The 22,624-nt window shown below is 38.4% G+C and overlaps 2 protein-coding genes across 4 annotated transcripts; both read left to right on the top strand.

The window, feature by feature from the left end:
- Positions 1–413: 413 nt before the first annotated feature.
- Positions 414–6,948, top strand: fam8a1b (family with sequence similarity 8 member A1b). Of its 2 annotated transcripts, XR_006252795.1 has the most exons (6): positions 414–928; positions 2,087–2,207; positions 2,305–2,428; positions 2,504–2,643; positions 2,748–4,553; positions 4,792–6,948. XR_006252795.1 is itself a non-coding variant. In XM_043260722.1 (5 exons), the coding sequence occupies exons 1-5, from the start codon at positions 445–447 to the stop codon at positions 2,890–2,892; spliced, it is 1,014 nt and encodes a 337-aa protein (XP_043116657.1). In that variant the 5' UTR covers positions 414–444; the 3' UTR covers positions 2,893–6,948. The 2 variants fall into 2 exon arrangements, 1 of the variants encoding a protein (XP_043116657.1); XM_043260722.1 differs by having other exon boundaries at positions 2,748–6,948.
- Positions 6,949–11,453: 4,505 nt separating this feature from the next.
- Positions 11,454–21,259, top strand: atxn1b (ataxin 1b). 2 transcript variants are annotated; one of them, XR_006252800.1, is made up of 4 exons: positions 11,454–11,795; positions 14,817–16,914; positions 17,027–17,839; positions 20,037–21,259. XR_006252800.1 is itself a non-coding variant. In XM_043260868.1 (3 exons), exons 2-3 carry the CDS (start codon positions 15,025–15,027, stop codon positions 17,603–17,605), a joined length of 2,469 nt encoding a protein of 822 aa, XP_043116803.1. In that variant the 5' UTR covers positions 11,454–11,795; positions 14,817–15,024; the 3' UTR covers positions 17,606–21,259. The 2 variants fall into 2 exon arrangements, 1 of the variants encoding a protein (XP_043116803.1); XM_043260868.1 differs by having other exon boundaries at positions 17,027–21,259.
- The last annotated feature ends 1,365 nt before the right edge of the window (positions 21,260–22,624 follow it).

Raw genomic sequence — 22,624 nt, 5'->3', positions numbered from 1 at the left:
AACAACAACAGTCTAAAAAAATTGCATACATATTTCAGTCTGCTATTAACTTAAGAAAAAACATATATAAAACTGTAGATATACAGAATATAAAAAATTGTTAAGTAACATCACATTAGCATGCAAAAGGTTTATATGATGCATATTATTAGACCATTCAAAATATATAGTCACATGGTAAATAATAAAGCACCGTATGCTAAGGAGATGACATCTTACATTATGTTGTGTAAAAGGGTAAGAAATAAATCTTGGATGGATCTTTTTTGCACCCCATTGTTTGCAAAATTAACCAAAGAGTAACACCTCTGGGCAGCCGAAGAGGTAAAAAAAGATTTACTTTTGTTATGCTAATATCTTCTATCACTTTTATTATGCGCTATGCAGTGTTGCCGGAAGTCGGTTTAATCGACACCGACTTCGTCATCACAAAACGAAACTGTCATGGCGGAATTAGACGAAAACGCTCGTGATAAGGAAAAATCGTTAGCCAAAAACAGTAGAACTGAGGACGGCGAAAACATGAAAACACAGATTCACAAGCCCCGTTCCCAGGGCAAGAAAGACGCGTCCGCCGCTGTTACCACCACGGAGTACTGCGAAAAATTACAGGAATGGATGTGGCAGTACTACTACAGCTATATGAACTGGCAGAGCTGGATAGCCATGTCTGCGTTTTCCTTCCCACCGTGTTTCCCAACGCAAGGAATAAATGAAACGCCCGGGGCGACGACATGGGGTGCGGATATGTCTAACGGAGACCCTCGCCACTGGTTCAGCAGCCCGTTCGGGTTTCCCGCTGCGGCGGCGAGCGTCGCGGCTCCGGCTGCCGAAGCGAGTCCTCGAGCTCAAGCCTCAGCAGCCGCGCAGCTGCCTCAGCAGCAACAACAACAGCAGCAGCAGCCTAATGGGAACGCTCAACAGCCAGGTAGTACTCTTGTATTGAGCATCACTAGCGGTGAATATGACAGCTCAAATGACAGATGACTGTGAGACAGGCTTCTTCGACTTCGTTTGCTTTGCGTAACAATTTGTGTAATATAATTTCGTTATACGCGCATTATCTGCATCTGCGAGTTAATACCTAGGACTTTCTTATTATCAAGTAAGTATTTCCCGAAATTTACTTTTGCCAAATTTAGGCACCTAAATGTCTGTATTATTATCTAAATATTAACAGGATGTCTAACAGCGTTGAAAGTTAGATGAGGTTGCTAAGTGAGGCAGGGACGGTCACATGAAGGCGATTGATTTATAAGCATCTTTTGAAAAACGCTGATTAGTTTATCTAACAGGATGGAGTAGTGATATAAACCAGCCTTAAGGCCTTACAAGTTCTATTAGTTTTACGATTTACTATAAAAGACGAACCGGATGAAGGGAAAGTGAAATGAACAGGAAAAACCTGAAATGATTACCAATTAACTAATAACATTCACATGAAAACATGATTTGCGACTGTAATGTGAGAAAGGCGAGATGAAGTAACACCATTCCTTATAATTAATTAATAAAATAACCAAAGTTATTTTAGAATGATCACTCAGTTGAGAAAAGAATATTATTGCCAATTCACTTTTTTTTTGAAAATGGGCTAATTTTCCAACTTCCCCAGAGTTGAGTTTTCAGCCAATCTCAGTGTCTGGTGATAGCACTTTTAGCATAGCTTAGCATAGATCATTGAATCGGATTAGACCAGAAGCATCTAGTTTAAATTTAAGTCTGGGCTTTTAGACTTAGTAGTTACATTGTGTACTTAGCTCAGCTGAAAATGAAAAGTTGTGGTTTTCTAGGCCAATATGACTAGGAACTATACTTTCCTTCAGGCGTAATAATTTGGAAACTCTTTGGTCATTATTACACGAGATTGCTTTTGGTCTAATAAGATTCAATGATCTATGCTAAGCTATGCTAAAAGTGCTGAATGTATTAAAAAACGGTAAAACCTAACTTTTTAACTCTGGGGGAGTTTGATAATTTTGTGTTCCTTTAAGTTCCTTTAAGACATATGTTTATATCATTATATAAGACATAACATGAATGATCAATTTTATAAAAAAGGTTGATTATAATGTGTTTCGTCTAGGTAGGGAATATTCTATTCCCTCTCCTCTTCAAAGATTCTTGGCAGAAATGGTGGATTTCTTTATTCTTTTTTTCATCAAAGCTACAATCATCCTCAGTATTGTCCACTTCAGTGGAATGAAGTAAGTGTGAAATGTAATTGTTTGTGTTTCCCAACGTATTGCTGATGCCGCGTTTCTTTACAGTCATTCATTCGTCGTTCATCTTTGACATTTTTAGGGACATCTCAAAGTTTGCCATGCACTTCATCGTAGAGGAGATCGATGAGGACACGTCGATGGAGGAACTGCAGAAGATGATGCTTGTGGCTCTAGTGTACAGGATATTAGTTTGCTTTTATGAGGTAAGTGCAAACAATTGATTTAATCTGCTGGAATAATTGATGAAGACCCGTGTAACTGTTTTTGATTGATTTCAGATCATATGTATTTGGGGAGCTGGTGGGGCGACACCAGGGAAGTTCCTCATTGGCTTACGAGTGGTCACATGTGACAGCTCCGTCCTGGTTCAGCCAAACCGCGTTCTCGTGGTACCGGCGACCAACGTCACGCTTTCAGCGTCAGTGTTGCTGTTCACTCTTTGTCTTATTTATTAAATATGTGATGTTTTTTTCCAAAATTGAATTTTGAAACTTCTCGTATTATGATTTTTTTTTTCCGTAGGTCGACAGTGAGAGCATTAAACAAGAACTTCTCCATCGCTTTCTTCTTTCCAGCGTTCATCACGCTTCTTTTCTTTCAGCACAACAGGACTGTGTATGACATTGTGGCCGGCACCATTGTGGTCAAGAGAAACAGGCTTAGATGACTGTCACTGAAATCGATACCAACTCAAAATTGTAATGCAAAAACAAGCTCATAGACAAATGAGAGCAAATCAGCTGGAGTGACACGTACTGAACTGAACTAAAGCTATTGGCCTCTCGAAGAACTGTCACTTTAAGAGCTGAACACGGTATTTCCAGTATTTCTCACCCATCTTCTCTGGACACCTGGTCTTAAAAGCATGAACTGCTTTCTCAGAAGTATTTTTTAATCATTTGTGGTGACATCTTTAAATATTTTTCTTGTGCCAAAAAAGATAATTTATAAATGAGCTGCTTCACAATACTTGAACTTCCTCTGGTACATGCATTTCATCTCTGTTTCTCTCTGTTTGTTAATGTATGTGAATTATGGATCTGGATATTTACTATGAATATTCTTTGACTAATGGAATTCGAAAAAGAATTAACGTTTCTCCGAATGCAATATAGTTTGGTTATATATCCTAATCTACTGACTGGATTTGTATTACAGATGAATGTTTTGTACCTAATTATTCGTCCCATTTTATGGCCTTTAACATCTAAAAAAATTTTTTTAGCTGTTTTGCATACTGTAAGTTTCACTGCATGCCTTTTTCAGCTCTGAGTTCTGTGCTATTCTAAGCTTGAGCACTTTAAGTTGCCTCATTCTTTTTCAGTTTGTTTTTCCTTTTGGATTGTTTAGATGTGGCCAGATCATAAATAATTAAATGATGTCCCAGAGAAAGCCTACTGTGGCGTCTCTGTTTATAAATGGACCATTTATACCAATAACAATCCTTTCAATAGACACGTTTAAACAGGGATCTATAGCACATGAATAAGGGATTCGTTTTTTTGAAATTGGGTTTACATGTGCAGATGCAGAGTAGGTTGCATTAGGGTCGTTTCCAAATATCTGTAAGAGTCAGAATGTGGACAAACTGAGTAAGCAACTATTTAGATGCCTGTTAAAACATATTCCATACAAATTTAAAATAGTTCATTTTTCATAGGACTGGACCGTAATAAACCTCTGAATGATGGTCATACATGTAAAGAAAAACAATTAATTTAAAAGAATGATGCTCTTTAAATATTTTGAAATAAATACTTAACCTAACCAATATGGTACTGATATATTGTGTATCACTATTGTTCAGCGGATAGTCTGCTTTTAAATTACGTGAATTGAAGAAAGGCAGTGATCATTTGTATTGTGTTGGACAGATAATGTGTATAAAAGTGACTGGCATCTGCTCGTAACAGGTGTTCTCGTCAGTTGAAACGATTCACCAGTAGATGGCGGGAGAGCGCTGATTTGCCATGGAAACTGCCTGTGGATACTGAAGTCATGGCGTGTATATTTAAAGACAAAATGTTTATAAAACGGGTGGTTACAGCTAGGGTTTCTGGTTATTAACAACAGCTACGAAGTGTGCGCTATATAACTGCACGCCTTCTATAATTTATCGTTTTATCCGGAAGTGTGTCAGAATTCCAGAGTAGTTCTCCCCACACTGACCATTCTGGGAATTTTGTACAAATCTACCCATCATTAAATGTTATAATCCTTCACGTCACGTTTTATAGTGGAGCTTAAAATACTACCTCTTTGGTTACCTGCAGTCTTCAGGATATCTACTTAATGGGTCCCACAGAATGGGTCGTGAACGATATGATGGTGAGTAAACGATGACGGAATTTTGGGTGAACTATCCCTTTAATGCATACTAAAACAACGTTTTCGTTAACGTTCATGTAAATTCGATATGGACCGCCAGAAAACAGTTTTTGTCCTACCTGTGAATGCCATAGGTTAATTACAGCTGTCTTGAAATATAATAATTCATTTGTATTACATTGTTTAAACTGGCCTTTCTTTGTCATTTCCACTGAGAGTTTTTTTTTTTTTTTTTCAGGGCATATGATTTATTTGCAAAAGCATAATAAATGGTTGACTGTGTTCCTGTAGGCCCAGCAGAAGGCTTTCTCCAACACAGACCCTCATCGCTCAAGTCAGATATTTTCCTTTGCTATGCACCTTTCAGTTTGACCCAGCCGACTTTGAACCTTTTGACCCTTTCATTATCAGAATGATAGCACCGATGTTGCACTGCAGTTATCAGTGAGTAGTGCCCAGCCACGCTCGCCCTGACTTTGTTTATCTCTCAAGTCAGACTGAGAATGCTACGCCAACTATATGACGTCATTGTGATCCAGGGCTCTGTGTGGGGGAATCCAGTCACTTTCATGTTGCTATTATGATAATGCTGGCTCATTATATATAATTTGTTAGAAAAAAAAATAATCCCTTCTGTAGAAGGACGTCAAGCTAAAGTGTTCAGCAGGTGTCTCTCTGATCTGGTCTTTTAAAATGTCTGGCAATGAATGTGAAAATGTTGGCAGGTACTATAAAAGCGCATTCATGTATACACGCTCGTGCAAGTTTTGCTGTTTTGAAGTGGTCTGAAAGGTGAGAGAAGGAAAGGACACAGTCGGGCTCTAAGGCATGTTGTCAGGGGCTCCCAAACAACAAGCTGATTGGCTGATTGCACAGCGTTCTGTCATTAATTGGTGATGTGTTTTACTTTCTGTAGTAATGATGTCATCAGTAGCCAATCAAAGTGCCATGGTGACTGTGATTGGTGTGATCTGATTGGCTATTCCGTTGAAAATAAGATGGGGTTGGGTTTCTCATCATCCAAGACTGATGTTCACTCTGAGCTTTTGCAAAATGAGTCTGCTCTTCCGAATCAATGATCAAAATGACAATAGCGGGGAACAGTGCTCTCAAAACAGCAGTAAAATCGTCATTGGCATTTTTACTTTATTACCCCAAGACAGCAGCATACAGTGTTGAATTGTAACTTAATGTCGTCGTCTTGTACTGTCGAGAAACGAGGGGATTTCCTCATCCTTTATAGACAGTTGTTAAAGCCATATACTGCTTAATAGAAAGTTAGCACAGTGAAACATGGAAGTGCAAGAAAAAACATTGGTTTGTGGAGGTAGATTTGATTAGTATATGACTTTAATTATACCAATGGGAAGTTAAATCGCAATGCCATGTAGCACACTTTACATGCTATAGAAATGTATCGAAATATACAGAAAAACATATAGTAAAAATACATATATTCCTCAGTTTGAGGCCAGTCATCCTCTGAATTTAGCACAGACTGTTATCACAGTTCAAAAGTGCTGACCAACCTTGTCAATGTCCCCGAGTCTGTCTGCAAGGATATTAATGTTTAACACCTCCCAGGTTTACACACTGACAGGCGTCTAACTATGTTTATGTGACTCATTGCTCTCTGGCAGACGTTTTAATTAGTGATCCAGCTGCAAGAGAATGGAGACTTCAATGTCCATTATAACGGAAGGTGCTGAGATGAGAATGGATGGGGGGGTTAATCTCAGAAGGGACAGATTTGGCGGCAACACTGTGGGAGAGGCAGCAAAGCATGTCTGTCATTCATGACTATATGTTGGACTTTCTGTCTGCTGTGTGATGACTTGATTTAAACCTGTAATTAATTATTAAAATCCTGACTGGGGGCTTTATTCAGTGGCAGCTGCTGGTGAATCACAGGGACTGACAGCTTGCCAGAGCTTCGGTATACTAGAAGATAGACTACAAGATCATAGGGGACAGCCATACAGTCCTTGTCTAAACAGCATGATCAAATTTGTGTATTCAAATAGGCCATTCCACTGGAAAGTTATGTTTGTAGGTTGGGAAAGTGACCACTAGATCGTTGACTTACAGTCATACTCATTTATGGCCCAATTACTTTGAATGAACATTTGTTGACATGAGGAATTCTTGAATCTGGTCCTCGGTCATTCGGGAATAGTGAACTCAGTCATGCTGCACAAAGGGGAAATTGTCTGCCCGGCAACAGTATCAGTGTTTACTAAACAATTCAGGCACAGCAAATTCACAAAATCAGGAAGTTGTGCTGAAAAAAATGTATTTCAAGCAAAATAGATATAGAATAATTCAATTGAGATGTTTAGAAAGAGTGGATTTTACTATCAATGTTCTATTTTATAATAAAAATCATTGCATTTTACTTATAAGGCAGTGTTTTCTTTTTTTGTGTTTACCTGGCCTGGTTTTGGCATCTCATGATTCATATCACTGTATTCATATCGCATTTGATGTTTTTGCATTAAAATGAAGACAACATAAGTGAATTTCAAGTATATTTATAGTTGGATATACGAAGCATTTGATTTTTCAGACCTCAGTTGAGTTTGAGTTTTGTCCTTTTTTAAGTTCTGGCCTCTCTGGAAATAATGCAACACTGGAAAAGTAAATTGCACGAGTTAACCACCTGTTTACCTCAGTGATCTTGCCAAGTTCAAAATAATCTTACAGTATAAAACTGATACAGTATATGCAGGAACAATTATCATTCCAGGTAATGTTTTTTTTTTTGCACTATGAAACATTTATTACACATATTCTTAACAGATTGTAAAAGCGAAATGGAGCTTGACAAATGGTAGCATTTATCATTTACTTGTTACTCGTCAAGCAAAAAGCGAGGAAGAAATCCATTTTCACATAAGATTACTCTCATGATTTGCATGGTTTTCTCTATTTTATGTTTCTGCGTAGAGTTTCCAGTGCATTTACGGCAAAGCAGTGACAGTGATTAGAGATGGAAGATCTAGTAATGGTTTTATAATAGCTTGGTTTGATAATTGCTGTTTGTGTGTTTTCATGTTTTCTTCTCTCTGTTAGGCTGCCAAAACCACTATTGAGGCTGTAGTGCCCCTCCCTTGTGCTTAGTATTAAGCCTTTTGAGTGTCTGATAAAGAGAGTTATTGCATTCCTTACTGGAAGCCTCAGATACAGTGACCAGTCTGAGGTTTCACTTTTATTAAGCGTTCAGCACTTTTGACCACTGAACGCTGCCCTCCTCAACCCCTTGGCAGTGGTTAAAGAAAACACGGATGATGTTCTTCATGTCTGTGCTTGTAAAGTGGTTGAGCTGCTCCTTCAACCACTCTTGTCCTCGCTCCTCAAGTTGTATTCTCAGCAGAAGTGTGTAGGCCAGAGCTATTTTTGGCTTAATGCTTGAAATACTGGCTCTGAAAGACATGGAAAAACATTTTACTTTCAGAAAGATTTGGCTGTCTGTTATTGTGGTCCTGTTTAAGAAGTCAATGTAGTACTTGAAAACAGTATCGGCGTTTACTCAGCCATATGTCGTTCCTAATCTGTATGATATTTATTCTTCTCTGGAACAGAAAAAAATATTTTTAAAGTCACTGGGGTCCAGTTCAATATAGTACTACAAATAGATCTATGATTATACAATTTCTTTGAGTTTAACAGACTTTGTTTTAACTCAGCTCATCTGTTTTACGTTCAGTTGGGCCTACATTCTTTGCAAACAAACAAATGTCGTATGTCCTGGAGCTATTGCCTATTAATCATCCAAACACGACAACTATTTATTCTTCGAGTAATTGCTTGTGAACTTATTGTCAAAAGTCCATTTATTTAAAGTTGAAACTGTAATTTTCATTTCTTGCTACACAAATAAAATAAAGTGTTTCATGTATAAAATTGCTAAAAACTTTTTTTCTTCACATGCATACATAGTTACATGCTCGCATAACGCATGACTCAGAGAAAAATTCTCAAGGTGGAAGTCTTGATACATATGTAGACCCTGTCCTTGTTACCTCGGCAACACAGTTCCTTGCGTAATCTTTCCACATGCTCAGAGGCAGTATAGTACCTACTAAATCAAGGGGCTTTCCAGTTCGAAGTGCATTCAGATCGCTCAAATGACACCAGACTGGATGCCTTCCGTTAGAAAAGTCCCTTTAAAGTGAAGTCAGTTCACTTGGCGGCCATATTGGCATTCTACAAAAATAGCTCCTGTCTGGTCAAATAATTAGGGACTTGTATTTGTAAGACTGTTTGTTGTGATTGCATTTTAATAACATATTTCAAATAGTAATAAAATTAGATAACAATGGTGTCATAATTGATGCTCGTATTGCGAAAATTGTATAGTAAAGGTAAAAGTGTAAATAAAATAATTTTGAAGTGTAGGTGTAAATGATAAAAAATAACATTATTTTAATTAAATAATGTTTCTGTGGCATGGGAAATGAAACTGTGTCATCATTCTTTTACTACAAATATACTATATTTACGATCATTCAAACAGCCATAATTAGCATATGCGTAAATAGCATAATTAAGGTATTTTCTCATTTTTGCTGCAAGAAATAATTTAAAGTCTTCTACATTATATGTTATATGCTTGTGTCCGCTGCAAAGTTCATATATCAGCAGGAGTTCTGGTCTTCTGGTCCCCTGTGTACATGTCTGGACATGTTAGGACATGCCTCACTATCTCTTAAGAAGTTTCAGCAAACTTCTGTAGGGTGAAAGTTCTGTCAGTGTGAAGAGTGAACAGGTGTCAGTACTTAATATAGGCAGCAAAACACTTTTTTTTTCCTTCAGGCTTTGCAAAAGTGATAGGACATCTGTGAGAAGAAGGTGGACCTGATCATGGACAATTGTGAGTGCATTTCTCTCATTGCAGAGAGTAGCTCCTGATGGTTATACACTGGAGACTTTAAATTAAGTTAAATGTGTACATCTTTCTGCCGCACCTAACTTTTCATTCGCTAAAATTATGTCCGTCTGATCTGAGTTTTATGAAAGTTGGAGCTAAACTAGAAAAAACAGAGAAGCTAAGACTGGCAGCCAAGTCAGAGCACTTCATAGCTCTTTCATCCCATCTCCCCAGTGACTGGTTAAGGCAATACTTCAGCAAACAGTAACATAACAACCCTCCCAAAATCTCCTGCTATTAGAAGAAATGGAGATATCAAAGACTGTCTCTCTGCATGACTTTGTAGGGTTTAGACACTGAGCCATTTGGAGTGAAAACAGTACAGGTATTCTCTGTCTAATAGTCTCTGCCAAAATTGTCTGACAGAGATAATATTAATGTATATAATTCATTTAGCATGAAAGGACTTATTTGTATCTGTAACTAAATTATATATATATATATATATATATATATATATATATATATATATATATATATATATATATATATATATATATATATATATGTGTGTGTTTTATATATATATATATATATATATATATATATATATATATATATATTTTTTTTTAAGTATTTAAAACTATGAATTTCTTTTTAAAAGTCATTTGAACATATATATACATATATATATATATATATATATATATATATATATATATATATATATATATATATATATATATATAATGTGCACATATACTACTACAGGAGTTAAATTAGCTTATAGTTAAGATTTTAAAAGCCTTGATGTTAAGACACTAAAAAGAGTAGGATTCCTCATGTCTAGAACAAGAAGACAACAGACTGAAAGATATCCATGTGTGGGTGAATGACTGGCCTTGAGAAGTCTATGGTTAGTGAGTTTTCTAAAGAAGGGCTTTTCCTTATGTTACGCAGTTGCTTTGTATGTGTCTGTGGCTTGGCAAATAACACCCAATGCAGTGCTGGGATCTGCTAAGAGAGAGTAAACCAGGCCAGGCTAATATTAGAGGTTACATATTGCTGATGGCTTTTTTATGTTCCTAGCAGTTCTCCTTGTTGACAGCATGCGTTTTGAACACAGGGTGTTTTCAGATCTTCTCAAGGTTGTGCGCGAAGATAACACTTTCGTATGTCAGTATGTGTGTGATGGCGAGAGTTACTGTATTTGCATGTGGGTCCCCCCTGAGGGTGAACTGCAACTACTTTGCATGCTTAATGTGGGAGACATATGGGTTTCTATGTTTGTCTATGTGATTATATCTAGGTGAGCGTATGTATGTGTTTTGTATTATAATATGCTTGGCTTGTGTTTTCAGTTAAACTGAATAATGTGATGTTTTTAGATATGATAGGTTAGACTTTTATACATTTAATTAAATGCTCAGTGGTATAAAGCAGTGGTTCTCAACAACAAGGGTGCCAAGGCCCACTATATATATATATATATAATACACACACACACACACACACACACACACACACACACACACACACACACACACTAATGTTAGGGAAACCTTCTGGGTTTATTCCGGGGCAAGCTTATATAGCCCCATACAAATGTGCTTACTCTCATCACACGTAATGGTGGTGAGGCACTAAAATTGTTTTCCACTGAGAGAAACTAATTAGTTGCAGAAAGAAAGCGAGAAAACGCATAGAAACCCTCACAAAGACTCTCTCAGGAGAATTTCATGGTCTGTTGGTGTGTGTTTGTGTTTCTCGCGAGTGTGCAGTGGCCTACGTGAGGCTACGTGTTTCTTCTCGTTCCTCGCTCACAATTTTCCTCCTCCCTCTCTTTTCCTCTCCCTGTCCTTCCCTCTCTCTCTCTCTCTCTCTCTCTCTCTCCATGTGTGCGTAGTCTGGGCGCCCTGCCAAGTGGAGTGTGTTTTTTGAATGAATACCTGATGAGGCTGCTGAGGCTGACTGGGGGAGGAGGAGCCGTGTTCTCTAGAGCACTGTGTGTGTATGTGTGAAGAGCAAAAGAGAGAGAGGAAGAGAGAGAGAGAGAGAGAGAGAGAGCTGGCAGTCTGTTTGCCTTGCATAACATACGCTGTAGCTCTCACACGTAGGGCTAGTGAAACAGCGCAGACGAGGGGACTTCCTTTACCCTCAGTCCTCCGAGCAATTGTCGAAGGAAGTGGAGGAGAGTGAAGGTGGGGGGGGGGATTGGACATGGAAGAAAACATAAATCAGAGGATTGCGTGTGTGACCTGATAGCAGTGCTAAACCTGGACAAAGGACAGCTTGCCAGTGGGTAGAGTGAGTTACGCTCGTAGTGCAGAGAGAGAGAGAGAGAGTTGTTAAAGGCTCCCCTATAAAGAAAGGTAAGGCATCACCCTTAGTTGAAACGTTTGCTTGGTTTTGAATCATACATGCTTAGTGCACGTGCTATATTTTTCTCGTATTCCATGAAGGGAAGGAAACATATGCATGCGTTTGGGAAATCAATTTATTGTAGTTAATAATAAACCGTAGGCTTTGCAGAAATAGTTGCAATTGTGTGCAAATGTGTCAGCGTCACTCTGTATGTTGTGCTCGTTTGCTTATGGGGGTAAGAGAGAGAGAGAGAGGGAGAGTGCAGAGAAACAGGCTTTAGTCATTGTAAAGACAGCAACAGCTCTGTTTGGATTCATGTCTAGCTTAGGACTCCCTAGACTGCCTCTTAAAGGGGCAGGCGCCCATATAAAAGGTTGTTAAGTGCAGAGAGGAGCTGCTTATAGGCGCTAAATGGACATGAGTGAAATCCTTTGAGCATATAAGCATGATTTGTGAGGAAAGAAGTTAATATGAGCATTTCGTTCCAGAGCAGTTGTGTTTGTATTTGTATGCATGATCACTGCTACTGGTTCAGTCATCTCTGAGATGACATCATTGTAAAAGGTGTCACAGCACCCTGTGAGTAAAACGTTCCTGGGGATTTTGCATTAACACGCTGTTCACAGAATTAAATCTGTGTTACATAAAACACAGAGTAAAATTATGTGACAGCTTTTGTTTGTGTGGCAAAAAATTTGAGAAAGGGGAATATTTACATTCTGAAGTCTGTTTTTGTGCCAGTTACTTGTGCCTTGCTACATTAGTGTTGCTTTTATTAGCGTGGTAATGGGTTTGTGTGGGATTGTTGGTGTGAATATGTTGCGTTGATGACATTTGAACTGCAGCGGGCCTGCAGAGCACGAGATCTACTATTAAAGAACTATTAGGATACTGCAAGTTGTTAATCTTTTTGGCTCTTTGGCTCAGCCACACTGTAAGTGTGTGTGTGTGTGTGTGTGTGTCTGGTTTTGTCTACATTGTGAAAACTAAACATCCCTATAGGGATAGTAAATCCTTCAAGTGAAATCACCTACAATGATTTATTTTCAGAAATTAAACAATGTCAATAAAGCTGTAAAAGAATGGTTTCTGAGGGTTAAATATGGGCTTAAGCACAATTTAACAACAATAGTAGTCAATAGAAAGGCTCATTGAGGTTCTTTCAATACAAAAAAAATCCATCTGTTGTTGTTGACACGGACTACAATTCTATGGCATGAATCCACAAGAAGAAAGAAATCAAAAATGAAGCATCACCTCTGTGAGGCTGTATTGCCTTGCAGGCTTAGTTTGAGTTAGCTATTTTGAATTGTGGGTGTATTTCAAAAGTGCTCTTTGAAACCCTCTGGAAATAGACAGGCTAATATGACACACAGTAAAAGAGAAATAGTGCATATGCTCATACAGACACACAAAAATAATGTGTGAAACGTAGGAATTCTTGAAACTTTTCCCACAAACATTCCTTCACAAGTTCTGCTCTAAGCTGTTATTATATTTATATATATTTTTGTTTACCATAGAGGAATCAGTAAGCGTATGCATGCAGGTATGCTTAAGGCAGAAGAAGATCTTTTAGAAACACAAAGTGCATGCAAGTATTACATTCAGAATACTTCTCTCTATAGAGGCTTGGGCTTTATATCTCTGTATTTTTTTCACAGTCACATGAATGACTGTCCAGTTTAGAGGTTAATGGTAAAAAATATTGTCTGCCTGCATTGTTTATCATCCAGTTTTTTTGGATCTAATGAAGTGTCGCTAAAATATTTTTGGATCCCTGTAAATACATGAAATGATATAGGGGGATGCAGGTGTGAATATATATATGTTTTTAATGTACTTTTGTTATGCTGTGTGCATTGAAAGCTGCGCAAGACTGTGATCTATGTGATCACTACAGTTCTATTGTTCTTTGATACATGAGCACTCTGCACCAAATCACATATGCATAAGCGCGTATCAGTCCAATGGATATGCTGATGTGTACGTGTGTGTATTGTGCTCTGTGTACAATAGACTGAAGCATTTAATGGTTATGTGTGGTGTAAGCTGTAGCAGGGGAAAGTAGGACAGTGATTGGTGCAGATCTACTCTGGTGAAGGGATCTCTCCTTCCCTCTATTTCCCCCTCCCTCGCTCTCTCTTTTTCTCTTTCTTCTCCACTGTTACACTCTAACTCAATAACTATGCTCGCTTGCAGGCAGAGCTCAATGTGGGTCAGGAGAGCCAATGTTCTCTCTTTCTGTTTCTCTTTCTGTCTTCTCTTCCTTCATCTTTTTCCTGTCCACACACTCTTTCCGCATATGAAGTTTTCACCCTGTGCTCTCCTCATCCTCACTGATGTATGTAGATGAACTGTATGAATATGCGAGCATTATTAATCTTTAAGGAATGAGGACGATTTAGATTTACATTTGATTATGGAGACATGTTCATTGCACCCCCTTGGAGATCCATTACTTATCACTTGAATAAAAACATCATTCATAAATTAATTAAAGGGATAGTTCACCTAAAAATGAAAATTCTGTCATCAATTACTCATCTTCATGTCATTGCAAATCTGTAAGACCTTCATTCATCTTTGGAACACAAATTTAGATTTTTTAATGAAATGCAAGAGCTCTCTGACCTGCCAAGGACAGCAAGGGTACTACCACAGTCTAGGCTCAGAAATGTAGTAGGGACATCATTAAAACAGTTTATGTAACATACGTGGTTAAACTGTCAGCAGCACCACACGCACGAGTTGTTTATGTGGAGAGGTACACATAAATAACATACATTAGTTTTCACTAAACTGTGGTTTAAACAACTAATAGGTCAGGTCTGACTTTGTAATTAGAATACTAAATACAAATATCCAGTTGCTAAACAAAATAAAATGTATTTCTTTTCAAACTGTTCTTACATACAAATAATATGCTACCGTTAGCCTTATATGAGCTAGTTTTATAGACTTAAAGGCAGTGCATAGAGGATACACTATCTCAATGTTTCTTTTTGTTTTCTGTTTGTCTGATTAAGGTACGGACCAGTAGACATCAGTGAGAGATGATTCCACATGAAGCATTTGGATCCTTTCATTATAAGAGTCCTGACAATGGGCGATACTATAGTAAAAGTGGAGCAAAGTAATAGAACAATGAAAATCTTGACAACTGAGTTCTACTTTGAACTTTAAAACATCCTGATCAAGACAAGTGGGTTAAAATACAGGACAAGCTCCAAGACCATGAAGTCTAACCAGGAGCGTTGTAATGAATGCCTTCCGCCAAAAAAGCGGGAGATTTTAGCTCTGGAAGAGAAGCAGGTGTTGGTGTCAGCTGCTGTTGGTGAGAGCCAGAGTGGAGAGAATTTGGCTTGGCTAGCCAGTGTTGCTACCATGGCTAGCATGGCCCACATCCCCAACAATGCAGGCCCATCACAGAGCAACAGTGCTGAGCCTGACAGCCCCCCGCCATCAAATAAGGCTCTCACTGTGGTGACAGAATATCCTCCAACTACTACATCTGCTGGCTTTTCATTCTCTTCCAATAGCTCCACATACAAGGGAGTTTTCTCTGGGCCTACCGTGCTAACAGCCAATCCTGCGGTTCTCTCTACAAGCCTTCCTCAAACCATAGGCTCCGTCCAATACACGCAACTTCCCCCCAATCTCCAGCTCATAGGGCCCTATACAAGTTATATCTCTTCACAGATTGTGCCATCCACAACCAGTCCAACACAGCCACGGAGGGCGCCACAAGAGGTTTTGGCCACAACAGCTGTCATCTCCCAAGCATCCAGCCTTGATTCACCGAATCATCATGTGATTTCTTCTATACCAAATGTTTCCCATAGTCAATGCATCCAGGTAGAGAGTGCTCCTTTGGGTTTGACAGTGTCCTCCCCTTCTGCCCAACTACCCATTCAAATCCATCCACATTCAGCAGTCCTTGCCCCTCATGCCCTGGCCCTCACCCCCTCTCAAGTGGTTCTACACTACACAGATGGCTTCATCGCAAAGCAACCAGACTCCCATCCAAGAGAAATGCAGAATGGTACACTTGGAGAGATTTCAATGGTCAAGCACAGTACTGCCAAAGGGATTCCTAGCCAGTCAGAAGGTGACCAAAGCCACAAGCAAAACCACAACTTGGGCCTCCAGACCCAAGCTCAGGTTCTGCTTCCAGCAGACTACAGCACTCATGAGAGAACAGGACTGCAGACATCCCTGATGTTGGTATCCAGTAGCCACCTTGCAGCAAACAGCAACTCAGAGCTCCAAAGTATCTTGAATAAGGACCACTCTTCATTGCACCTTGCTGAGAGAGGAGGGATCTGCATAGGCAAACCAATGTCCAGAGTGTCTGCCCTCACTTCCTCAGACAGCCAAGTTTCTCCGGCCTCCACAATCTCCCCCCACACACTCCTGCAGGCTCCTCACAACAGTCCCCAACAGGAGCTCTCCACCAGCCTTTACTCTGCAACGCAGCTCCCAATCATTGGCTACATCACCAGTGCTTCTGGTGGACCCCAGCAAGCAGTAACTGGTTATCAGAGCAACCTGCCACAGCACGTGGTGATCTCAGGCAACCCCTCCTTGCTCATTCCGGTGAGTGCCACTAACATCAATCCAACTACTGCTGAGCCGGAGGTTACCCGCTGTTCTGTCATCCCCAGTGCTGCAAATGCATCAACAGCTCTGCCTCAGACGTTTATTAATACATCCCCACCTGCAGCTCCAGCTTCAGTTGTACCCAATGGTAAAGACATCACAGTCTCCGATGGGGGTCATGCCTCCTGTGTTGTGCCAAGTCCAACCCAAATACAGCTGCCTGTTCTTTCAGCCAATGTAGTGGGGTCTCCAGTTCCTGTAACACCTCCAACATCCACAAGCCCTCACAGCTCACCATCATCACCATCAGCAGGCCTACCACCATTCTTTATGAAGGGCTCTATTATCCAGTTGGCAGATGGCGAACTAAAGCGTGTGGAGGATCTGCGGACAGAGGACTTTGTTCAAAGTGCAGAGGTTAGTGGAGAACTAAAGATTGACTCCAGCACTGTAGAGCGCATAGAATGCAGCCGCACACCCAATGCTGTCATCATACAGTTCTCAGTGGGAGAGAACAAAGCCCAGGTTAGTCAGTTTCTTTTCAAACCAATTTACTTGTTCATGTTAGCAGTAATCTTCAGTAGAACTTAATGAACCATTGGAACTCAACTATTATTCTTGATTTCCTCTGTTTTAGGTCTGTGTTGAGGTTCTGGTGGAATACCCTTTCTTTGTGTTTGGTCAAGGTTGGTCGTCCTGCTGCCCTGACCGCACCACCCAGTTGCTAGCACTATCCTGTGCCAAACTCTCTGTGGGTGATGTTTGTATCTCTCTAACCCTTAAAAGCCTAAAAGATAGCATTCAAAAGAAAGATAATTTTTCAGACTCTATGACGAAACACAAACCAGCCAAAAACAATGGGCCAATTGAGGAAAGACAAACCCAAATGGAGGATCTTAAGAAAGGACACAAAATGACATCAGGAGTGGAAAATACTGCAGGAACACTGGTTGAGACTTCTAATTCGAGAAATGTTTTAACCCTCTTGGAGAATGGGGGAATCATTTCTCAGACACAGGTGAACCTCCAGACCCAGTCAGAAAAAACATGCACATTTAGTGTCGAGAAAGCCGTTAGCCGCAAGAGGAGATGGTCTGCTCCAGAAAGGGGAGAAATGTGGAGGTCTCAAGAGGACCCTCAGATTTTACCCAAATTTCCCTTCCTCCCACATCAGCTGAAGGTCAGCATCGAGGGCCGCTCTAGCACAGGTTGCTGAGGATGTTCAGAACTCCATAGAGCAGTGGTGGGGAGTCAATTTCTAAACAAGAAATACATTAATTAGCCTTACTTAATTCATTTTAATTTCACATAATGGTGAATAACTGAATAAAAATTATTTTTGCTTGGTGTCCAAGAAAATGCTTTTGCTTTAACAACAAAAACTCAGAATACTTTCCCCATCACTGCCATGGACTCCAAGAGGGACAAGGAAGAGCAGATTTACTTTTCGGTACTTTTTGCTTTCCTATCACATTCATTTCCAGGTTACTGTAACTTTAGAACATTTTACACAAAAATGTGTTTGATCATTTGAGTCATGTCATTTGTACTATTTATCCTTAGACATTCATGTTAATTAAGCTGGACAAGTAAGTTTTGGGTTGTATATTGCAAGGTCTGACCACTTTTTTCTCAGCTTGCTGAGCAGTTGGTGTCTAATGTTTGTCTACTGTTATCTGTACTGAATTCATTCATAATCAGGGCTTTGATAGAATAAGGACTGTTACATGGATTGATGGCAAAAGGTTACCAGTAAGACATGTCATTTGTGTGACTATGATTACGAGTGACTTCCGCAGGTTGTTTGAAAATGATTATCTTGACAGAAGCAGCCTTCCACTTGTTACTGCCCCCAATAATCCCTTGCTTACATAATGTCATCTGAGAGTGACAGGCTTTGCTCGAGTGACTACTTTAAATCAGACTTAAGACAAGTAAAGCGTCAAGATACAACATTGAATGTTAAATGATTTATCCATGATATATGTTAATTTAATTGCTGGTAGTCTTCTAGATATGCAATACTGAGCTTTCACATACCTCATGTGTGCATTTAACAATTAACCCAATCAGATGGCCTGATCGGATCTGTGATCTCAGTTTTAAGTGAGAAAAAGTTGGAGAAATCTTCACATAGTCAAAGTGGCTGTGTAGAGGAGTCTCTGTTCAAGTCAGAATTAGCACTTTAAAGAAAGGTTAGGGCAAGTTGAATGAATGGATGGAAACATTCCCACCTTTGTTTTGTTACTACAGCAACAGACCATTTTGAGTGCGGTTAGTCATTTTGTGCATTGCTACCATTTTATGTGCAAAGAACTTCTCATTTAGTGTTTTTCAATAACAATGTCTTCTTTACACTATTTTAAGTATTGTGGGCCTTAATCAGTCTGGCTGCAATAATTATTTTTTTGTTAAAGACACAATATATTTGCCATACAACAAAATGTACGCAGCATACTCAATATTCAAAACAAGCCAGGCTTTACAGGTGTATCACAAACAGAATTGGTCTTTTTATATTGAGTTGATTATATAATAAATTTAGCATCTGATAAAGTTGACATAGATATGATCATTTAAATAGTAAGAATCAGTGGATCAAAGGAGCATGCCGTGCTTTGCTTAATAAAAAAAAAATCTAAATTTCCAGAAAGAAAATCCTGAAATGACAATGCTTCTCACAGACTCATTTTGTGTGCTTCAAAATAATTTATAGCAGTATGCTAATGACCTAAACATGTCTTTGTCAATCTTTTAACTTCTCTGCAGAGATAAAAAAAAAAAAATACAATAAGAATGTTGAGACACTAACTTTAGATCTCAATTTATCCACATTATCGATTTTCTCTGCCTTTATCTTTGCTGTGCCGGTCATGTTAAAGGAATTAATTTATTACACTGCAATGAAAAATAACAGCGAAGGTAATTATCCACAAACTTTCTTTTTTTAAATGACAAATGTAATTGCTCTATTCCATAAACAAAAGCCTTATGGGATTGTCTTCAGATTTATTTTGTGTGAAACGGTCACAAAATAATTCTTACCTAACTTAACTGACTGTTTAATACGTAATGAGTGCTGTTAAAAATTCAGAAAAAAAAAATCTTTGAATACATCTAAAAATTTTGCTATTTGCACAAGTAAACATTTTAAAGAGTAAAGCAGCGTGTGTATGGAATCTTATAGTTAACACCTCATATTGCCAGCTTTGTAGGTCACCTAAAACTATACATTTTGTGTATGTGTGGTCATGAGTGTGATTTTTTTTCACTTAAGTCAGTTTGTTGACTGACTTGAAAAAGGTATTGTTGAGTCTAGGGTTATATTCAGATGGAATCACAATAGACCTCATATTGTAGAAGTAATGCTTGATTGCACATTCAGTCCAATTTGGATTTGGATTTTATGCACTTTTGAAGAGAGAGGACAATGAAAGAGAAATGAAAGGGATTGTTGATTGGTAGCCACACCGCTACAATATGTTCAATGCAGTCTATTGTACTGGTGATATTGGTAAGGCAGTAGAAAACTCAGTGCTATTACAATAGACTAGAAACCATTACAAAAGTGTCAATGTTTCTGGATTGTTGTTTGTTTCAAATGTATCATTGTTCTCTCTCTTTTCTCTCTCTCTTTTCCTGTGTAGCTATGTACATGTAAACCTCAGTGTGTTTGTGCACTGTGTGGATAACTTCATTGAAGACAGTCAGGTTTCAACACTGGTGGCAACGAACACTCTTATCCAGTGTGTGTGCTATTCTGTTTCAACCTAACAACAGCGATTTATTATCATCTGCATCAAAAAAAATACTTTTTGTTTGTTTGTTTATTTTTTAAAAGAAGGCTGTCAACCACTTGAAGGCATAAAAGCATTATAGCGATTTATAGTCAAATTGCATTCTCAGGTTGAGAAACTGGCCCGACTGTTTATGTTCCTGTGTTACTTCGCTCAGTTACAAAAAAAAAAAAAAAAAAAAACGAGCTGGTGATCATTTTAGCTCCAGTGCAATGACTCATGGGAAGTCACTGGCTGACTATTGCTCCCTCTACAGCCCATCACTGTACATGCACCCAATGTACAAAGAAGGCTAACTTTTAACTAGCATGACATGTTGTGAATGTAGCTCACGTGCTTGCTATTGAAAATGCATTCATATGGGAAAAAACTACTTTCTGTTGTATGTACAGATTTGGGCGTCAACAATATGGCTTTTTATATTATATAGATATACATCCAAAGACAGTCAGAATTTGCTGTATGCATATGCCTCAATGGTCCATAGCCAGGATTAGTTCTAGCAATACCACAAGGCCTCATTTAGGGTTGGAAGACCAAACTTGATGTCTAGTTAATTGACCCATAGCATACACATCATTGATCTCATTGTTTTGTTTAGTTTTTTTCTTTCAAGGAAGATCTAGATCTTTTACCTCCCGCTAAAACCTCAATCGCCAGAGTGACATTTCTTCAACAAAGAAGAAAAAAAGCACATAACTGATTTCTCATTTTCTTATATATTCGATGTAAACGACTATACTTGTGTGATTCGTTGTACCTGTGATATTTTTCTCATTCTTTGACAAGCTCCTTTTCTACAAACTGACAAAAAGCAATTAAGACAGAAGTCAACCTCAACTTTTCTAACTGTGGCGTGTTTATGTGAACAGAGCATCCAAGACTGTTCAGTGAAGTCAGTGATCATTTCTTTGGTGGTGCTTGCAAGTTTTTGTAGCTGTTTTGATTTTTGTGAAATGGAAAGGAACATCGGACTCGACTTTTGGCTAATATGTCTAGTTCAATGACTTCCTGTATAGTACAAATCTATTGTATCTGTATAATCACTCTAATAAAATACTGTGCCAATTTTAGTTGCTTTTTTCCTTTGATGAACTGATTTGATTTGAGAAATCAGTTTTTCTTTGTTGTTTTTAGTGTACGGCCACATATAGATGCTCTGAATTATTCAATGGCAGAGTTAAGGTTGTGCTTGACCCCTTTACAAAAGCCTCCTGAGACACTGACATCCTGAGGACACATGCTGTAGAGTTTCTCGTATAATGTTTTTTGCTGTCATGTCATAGGAGAACGTTAAAGGGTTACTCTACTTTTCCAAGGCTCTACCTTCAAAATACCTTACATAAACTACAGCCACCCATTACATAACATATGCAAACACACTCAAAGTATAGCTTGACATGAAAATAGCCTATGACTCATATGGGTAAGTTTGTGCAAGAGATATGAACTTTGGGCTAAAGGTTTGTCTGTAAGCCTATAGTTAATGCATAGTGGCGTTCTTCATAGAGAACATAATGTCCTTGTTCCAGGCTTGCAGAAGACAACCTGGGGCAACACCGTTTTTCCCCTGATCATTTACTTTTTATCATAATGTTTTTATCCACCAAATAAATGTCCTACTACGCACACTATCCAACATAACAAGAGTGATGCTGATAATACTGTTGTACGAATGCTTTAATACAACGGTTCGATAAACAAAAAGTAAATATCGAGTTACTTACATTGGGGACTCGTTTGTCTGTTTTACATACACCAAAGAAAAAAAGTTTCCGACGAAGCCAAAGCAGAACTAACCGCTGCTTCTCTCCCAGCAACAAACACTTTGTAGTGCTTCGTTTCTAAATGAATCAATGCGAACTAATCAGGCGAAAAAGCGATTCAATGACTCGTTCATTAAAAGGTGGCTGTATTCCGAACAGTACAGCATTTTACTCCTGCTATTTTTGCAATGTTTGACAGGCATATTAGGAGAATTATTGTTCCGCATTCAGTCTATTCCTTTGCCTATTTTAATGTTTTTGAACGAATCAGTTGAATAAATAAATATATCACTCATAAACACTTGTTGCCTCCTACTGGCGTATTGATGTATACTGTAGAAAATTAAATAATTAAATATTAATAAAATAAGTATTTAGTATATATGCAGAATATTTATCTCGATTTTGTCCACATATTTTTTTTAAAATATAAACATATTCAATTATAAGCAGTCTGAAATTATATTTTTTAACTGGGAATGCTCTGTAAAGAAGTAGAACACTGATAGTTATCTTTACTGTACTTTACAGCACTGGCCTTCTCAGAATTATCATAACGTTATACTGGCTATAACCTTTGCCATTAAATTTACTTTCAACACAGACACTGTACATATCAGTACTGTAAAACATGCATATCAGTAGTTACATGTATACGTGCAAAACGTTAGT

The sequence above is a fragment of the Puntigrus tetrazona genome, chromosome 16, assembly GCF_018831695.1.
Source record: "Puntigrus tetrazona isolate hp1 chromosome 16, ASM1883169v1, whole genome shotgun sequence".
Lineage (NCBI taxonomy): Eukaryota > Metazoa > Chordata > Actinopteri > Cypriniformes > Cyprinidae > Puntigrus > Puntigrus tetrazona.
The sequence above is the reverse complement of the archived record's forward strand: the minus strand, read 5'-3'. Positions and strand labels throughout refer to the sequence as shown.

Excerpts from the sequence above, each read along its gene's own strand:
- fam8a1b (XM_043260722.1), top strand. The coding sequence starts at position 445 with ATGGCGGAATTAGACGAAAACGCTCGTGATAAGGAAAAATCGTTAGCC. Across the intron at positions 2,208-2,304 it reads GTCCACTTCAGTGGAATGAA|GGACATCTCAAAGTTTGCCA; the intron begins GTAAGTGTGAAA and ends TGACATTTTTAG. Across the intron at positions 2,429-2,503 it reads TATTAGTTTGCTTTTATGAG|ATCATATGTATTTGGGGAGC; the intron begins GTAAGTGCAAAC and ends GATTGATTTCAG.
- atxn1b (XM_043260868.1), top strand. The coding sequence starts at position 15,025 with ATGAAGTCTAACCAGGAGCGTTGTAATGAATGCCTTCCGCCAAAAAAG. Across the intron at positions 16,915-17,026 it reads TGGGAGAGAACAAAGCCCAG|GTCTGTGTTGAGGTTCTGGT; the intron begins GTTAGTCAGTTT and ends CCTCTGTTTTAG.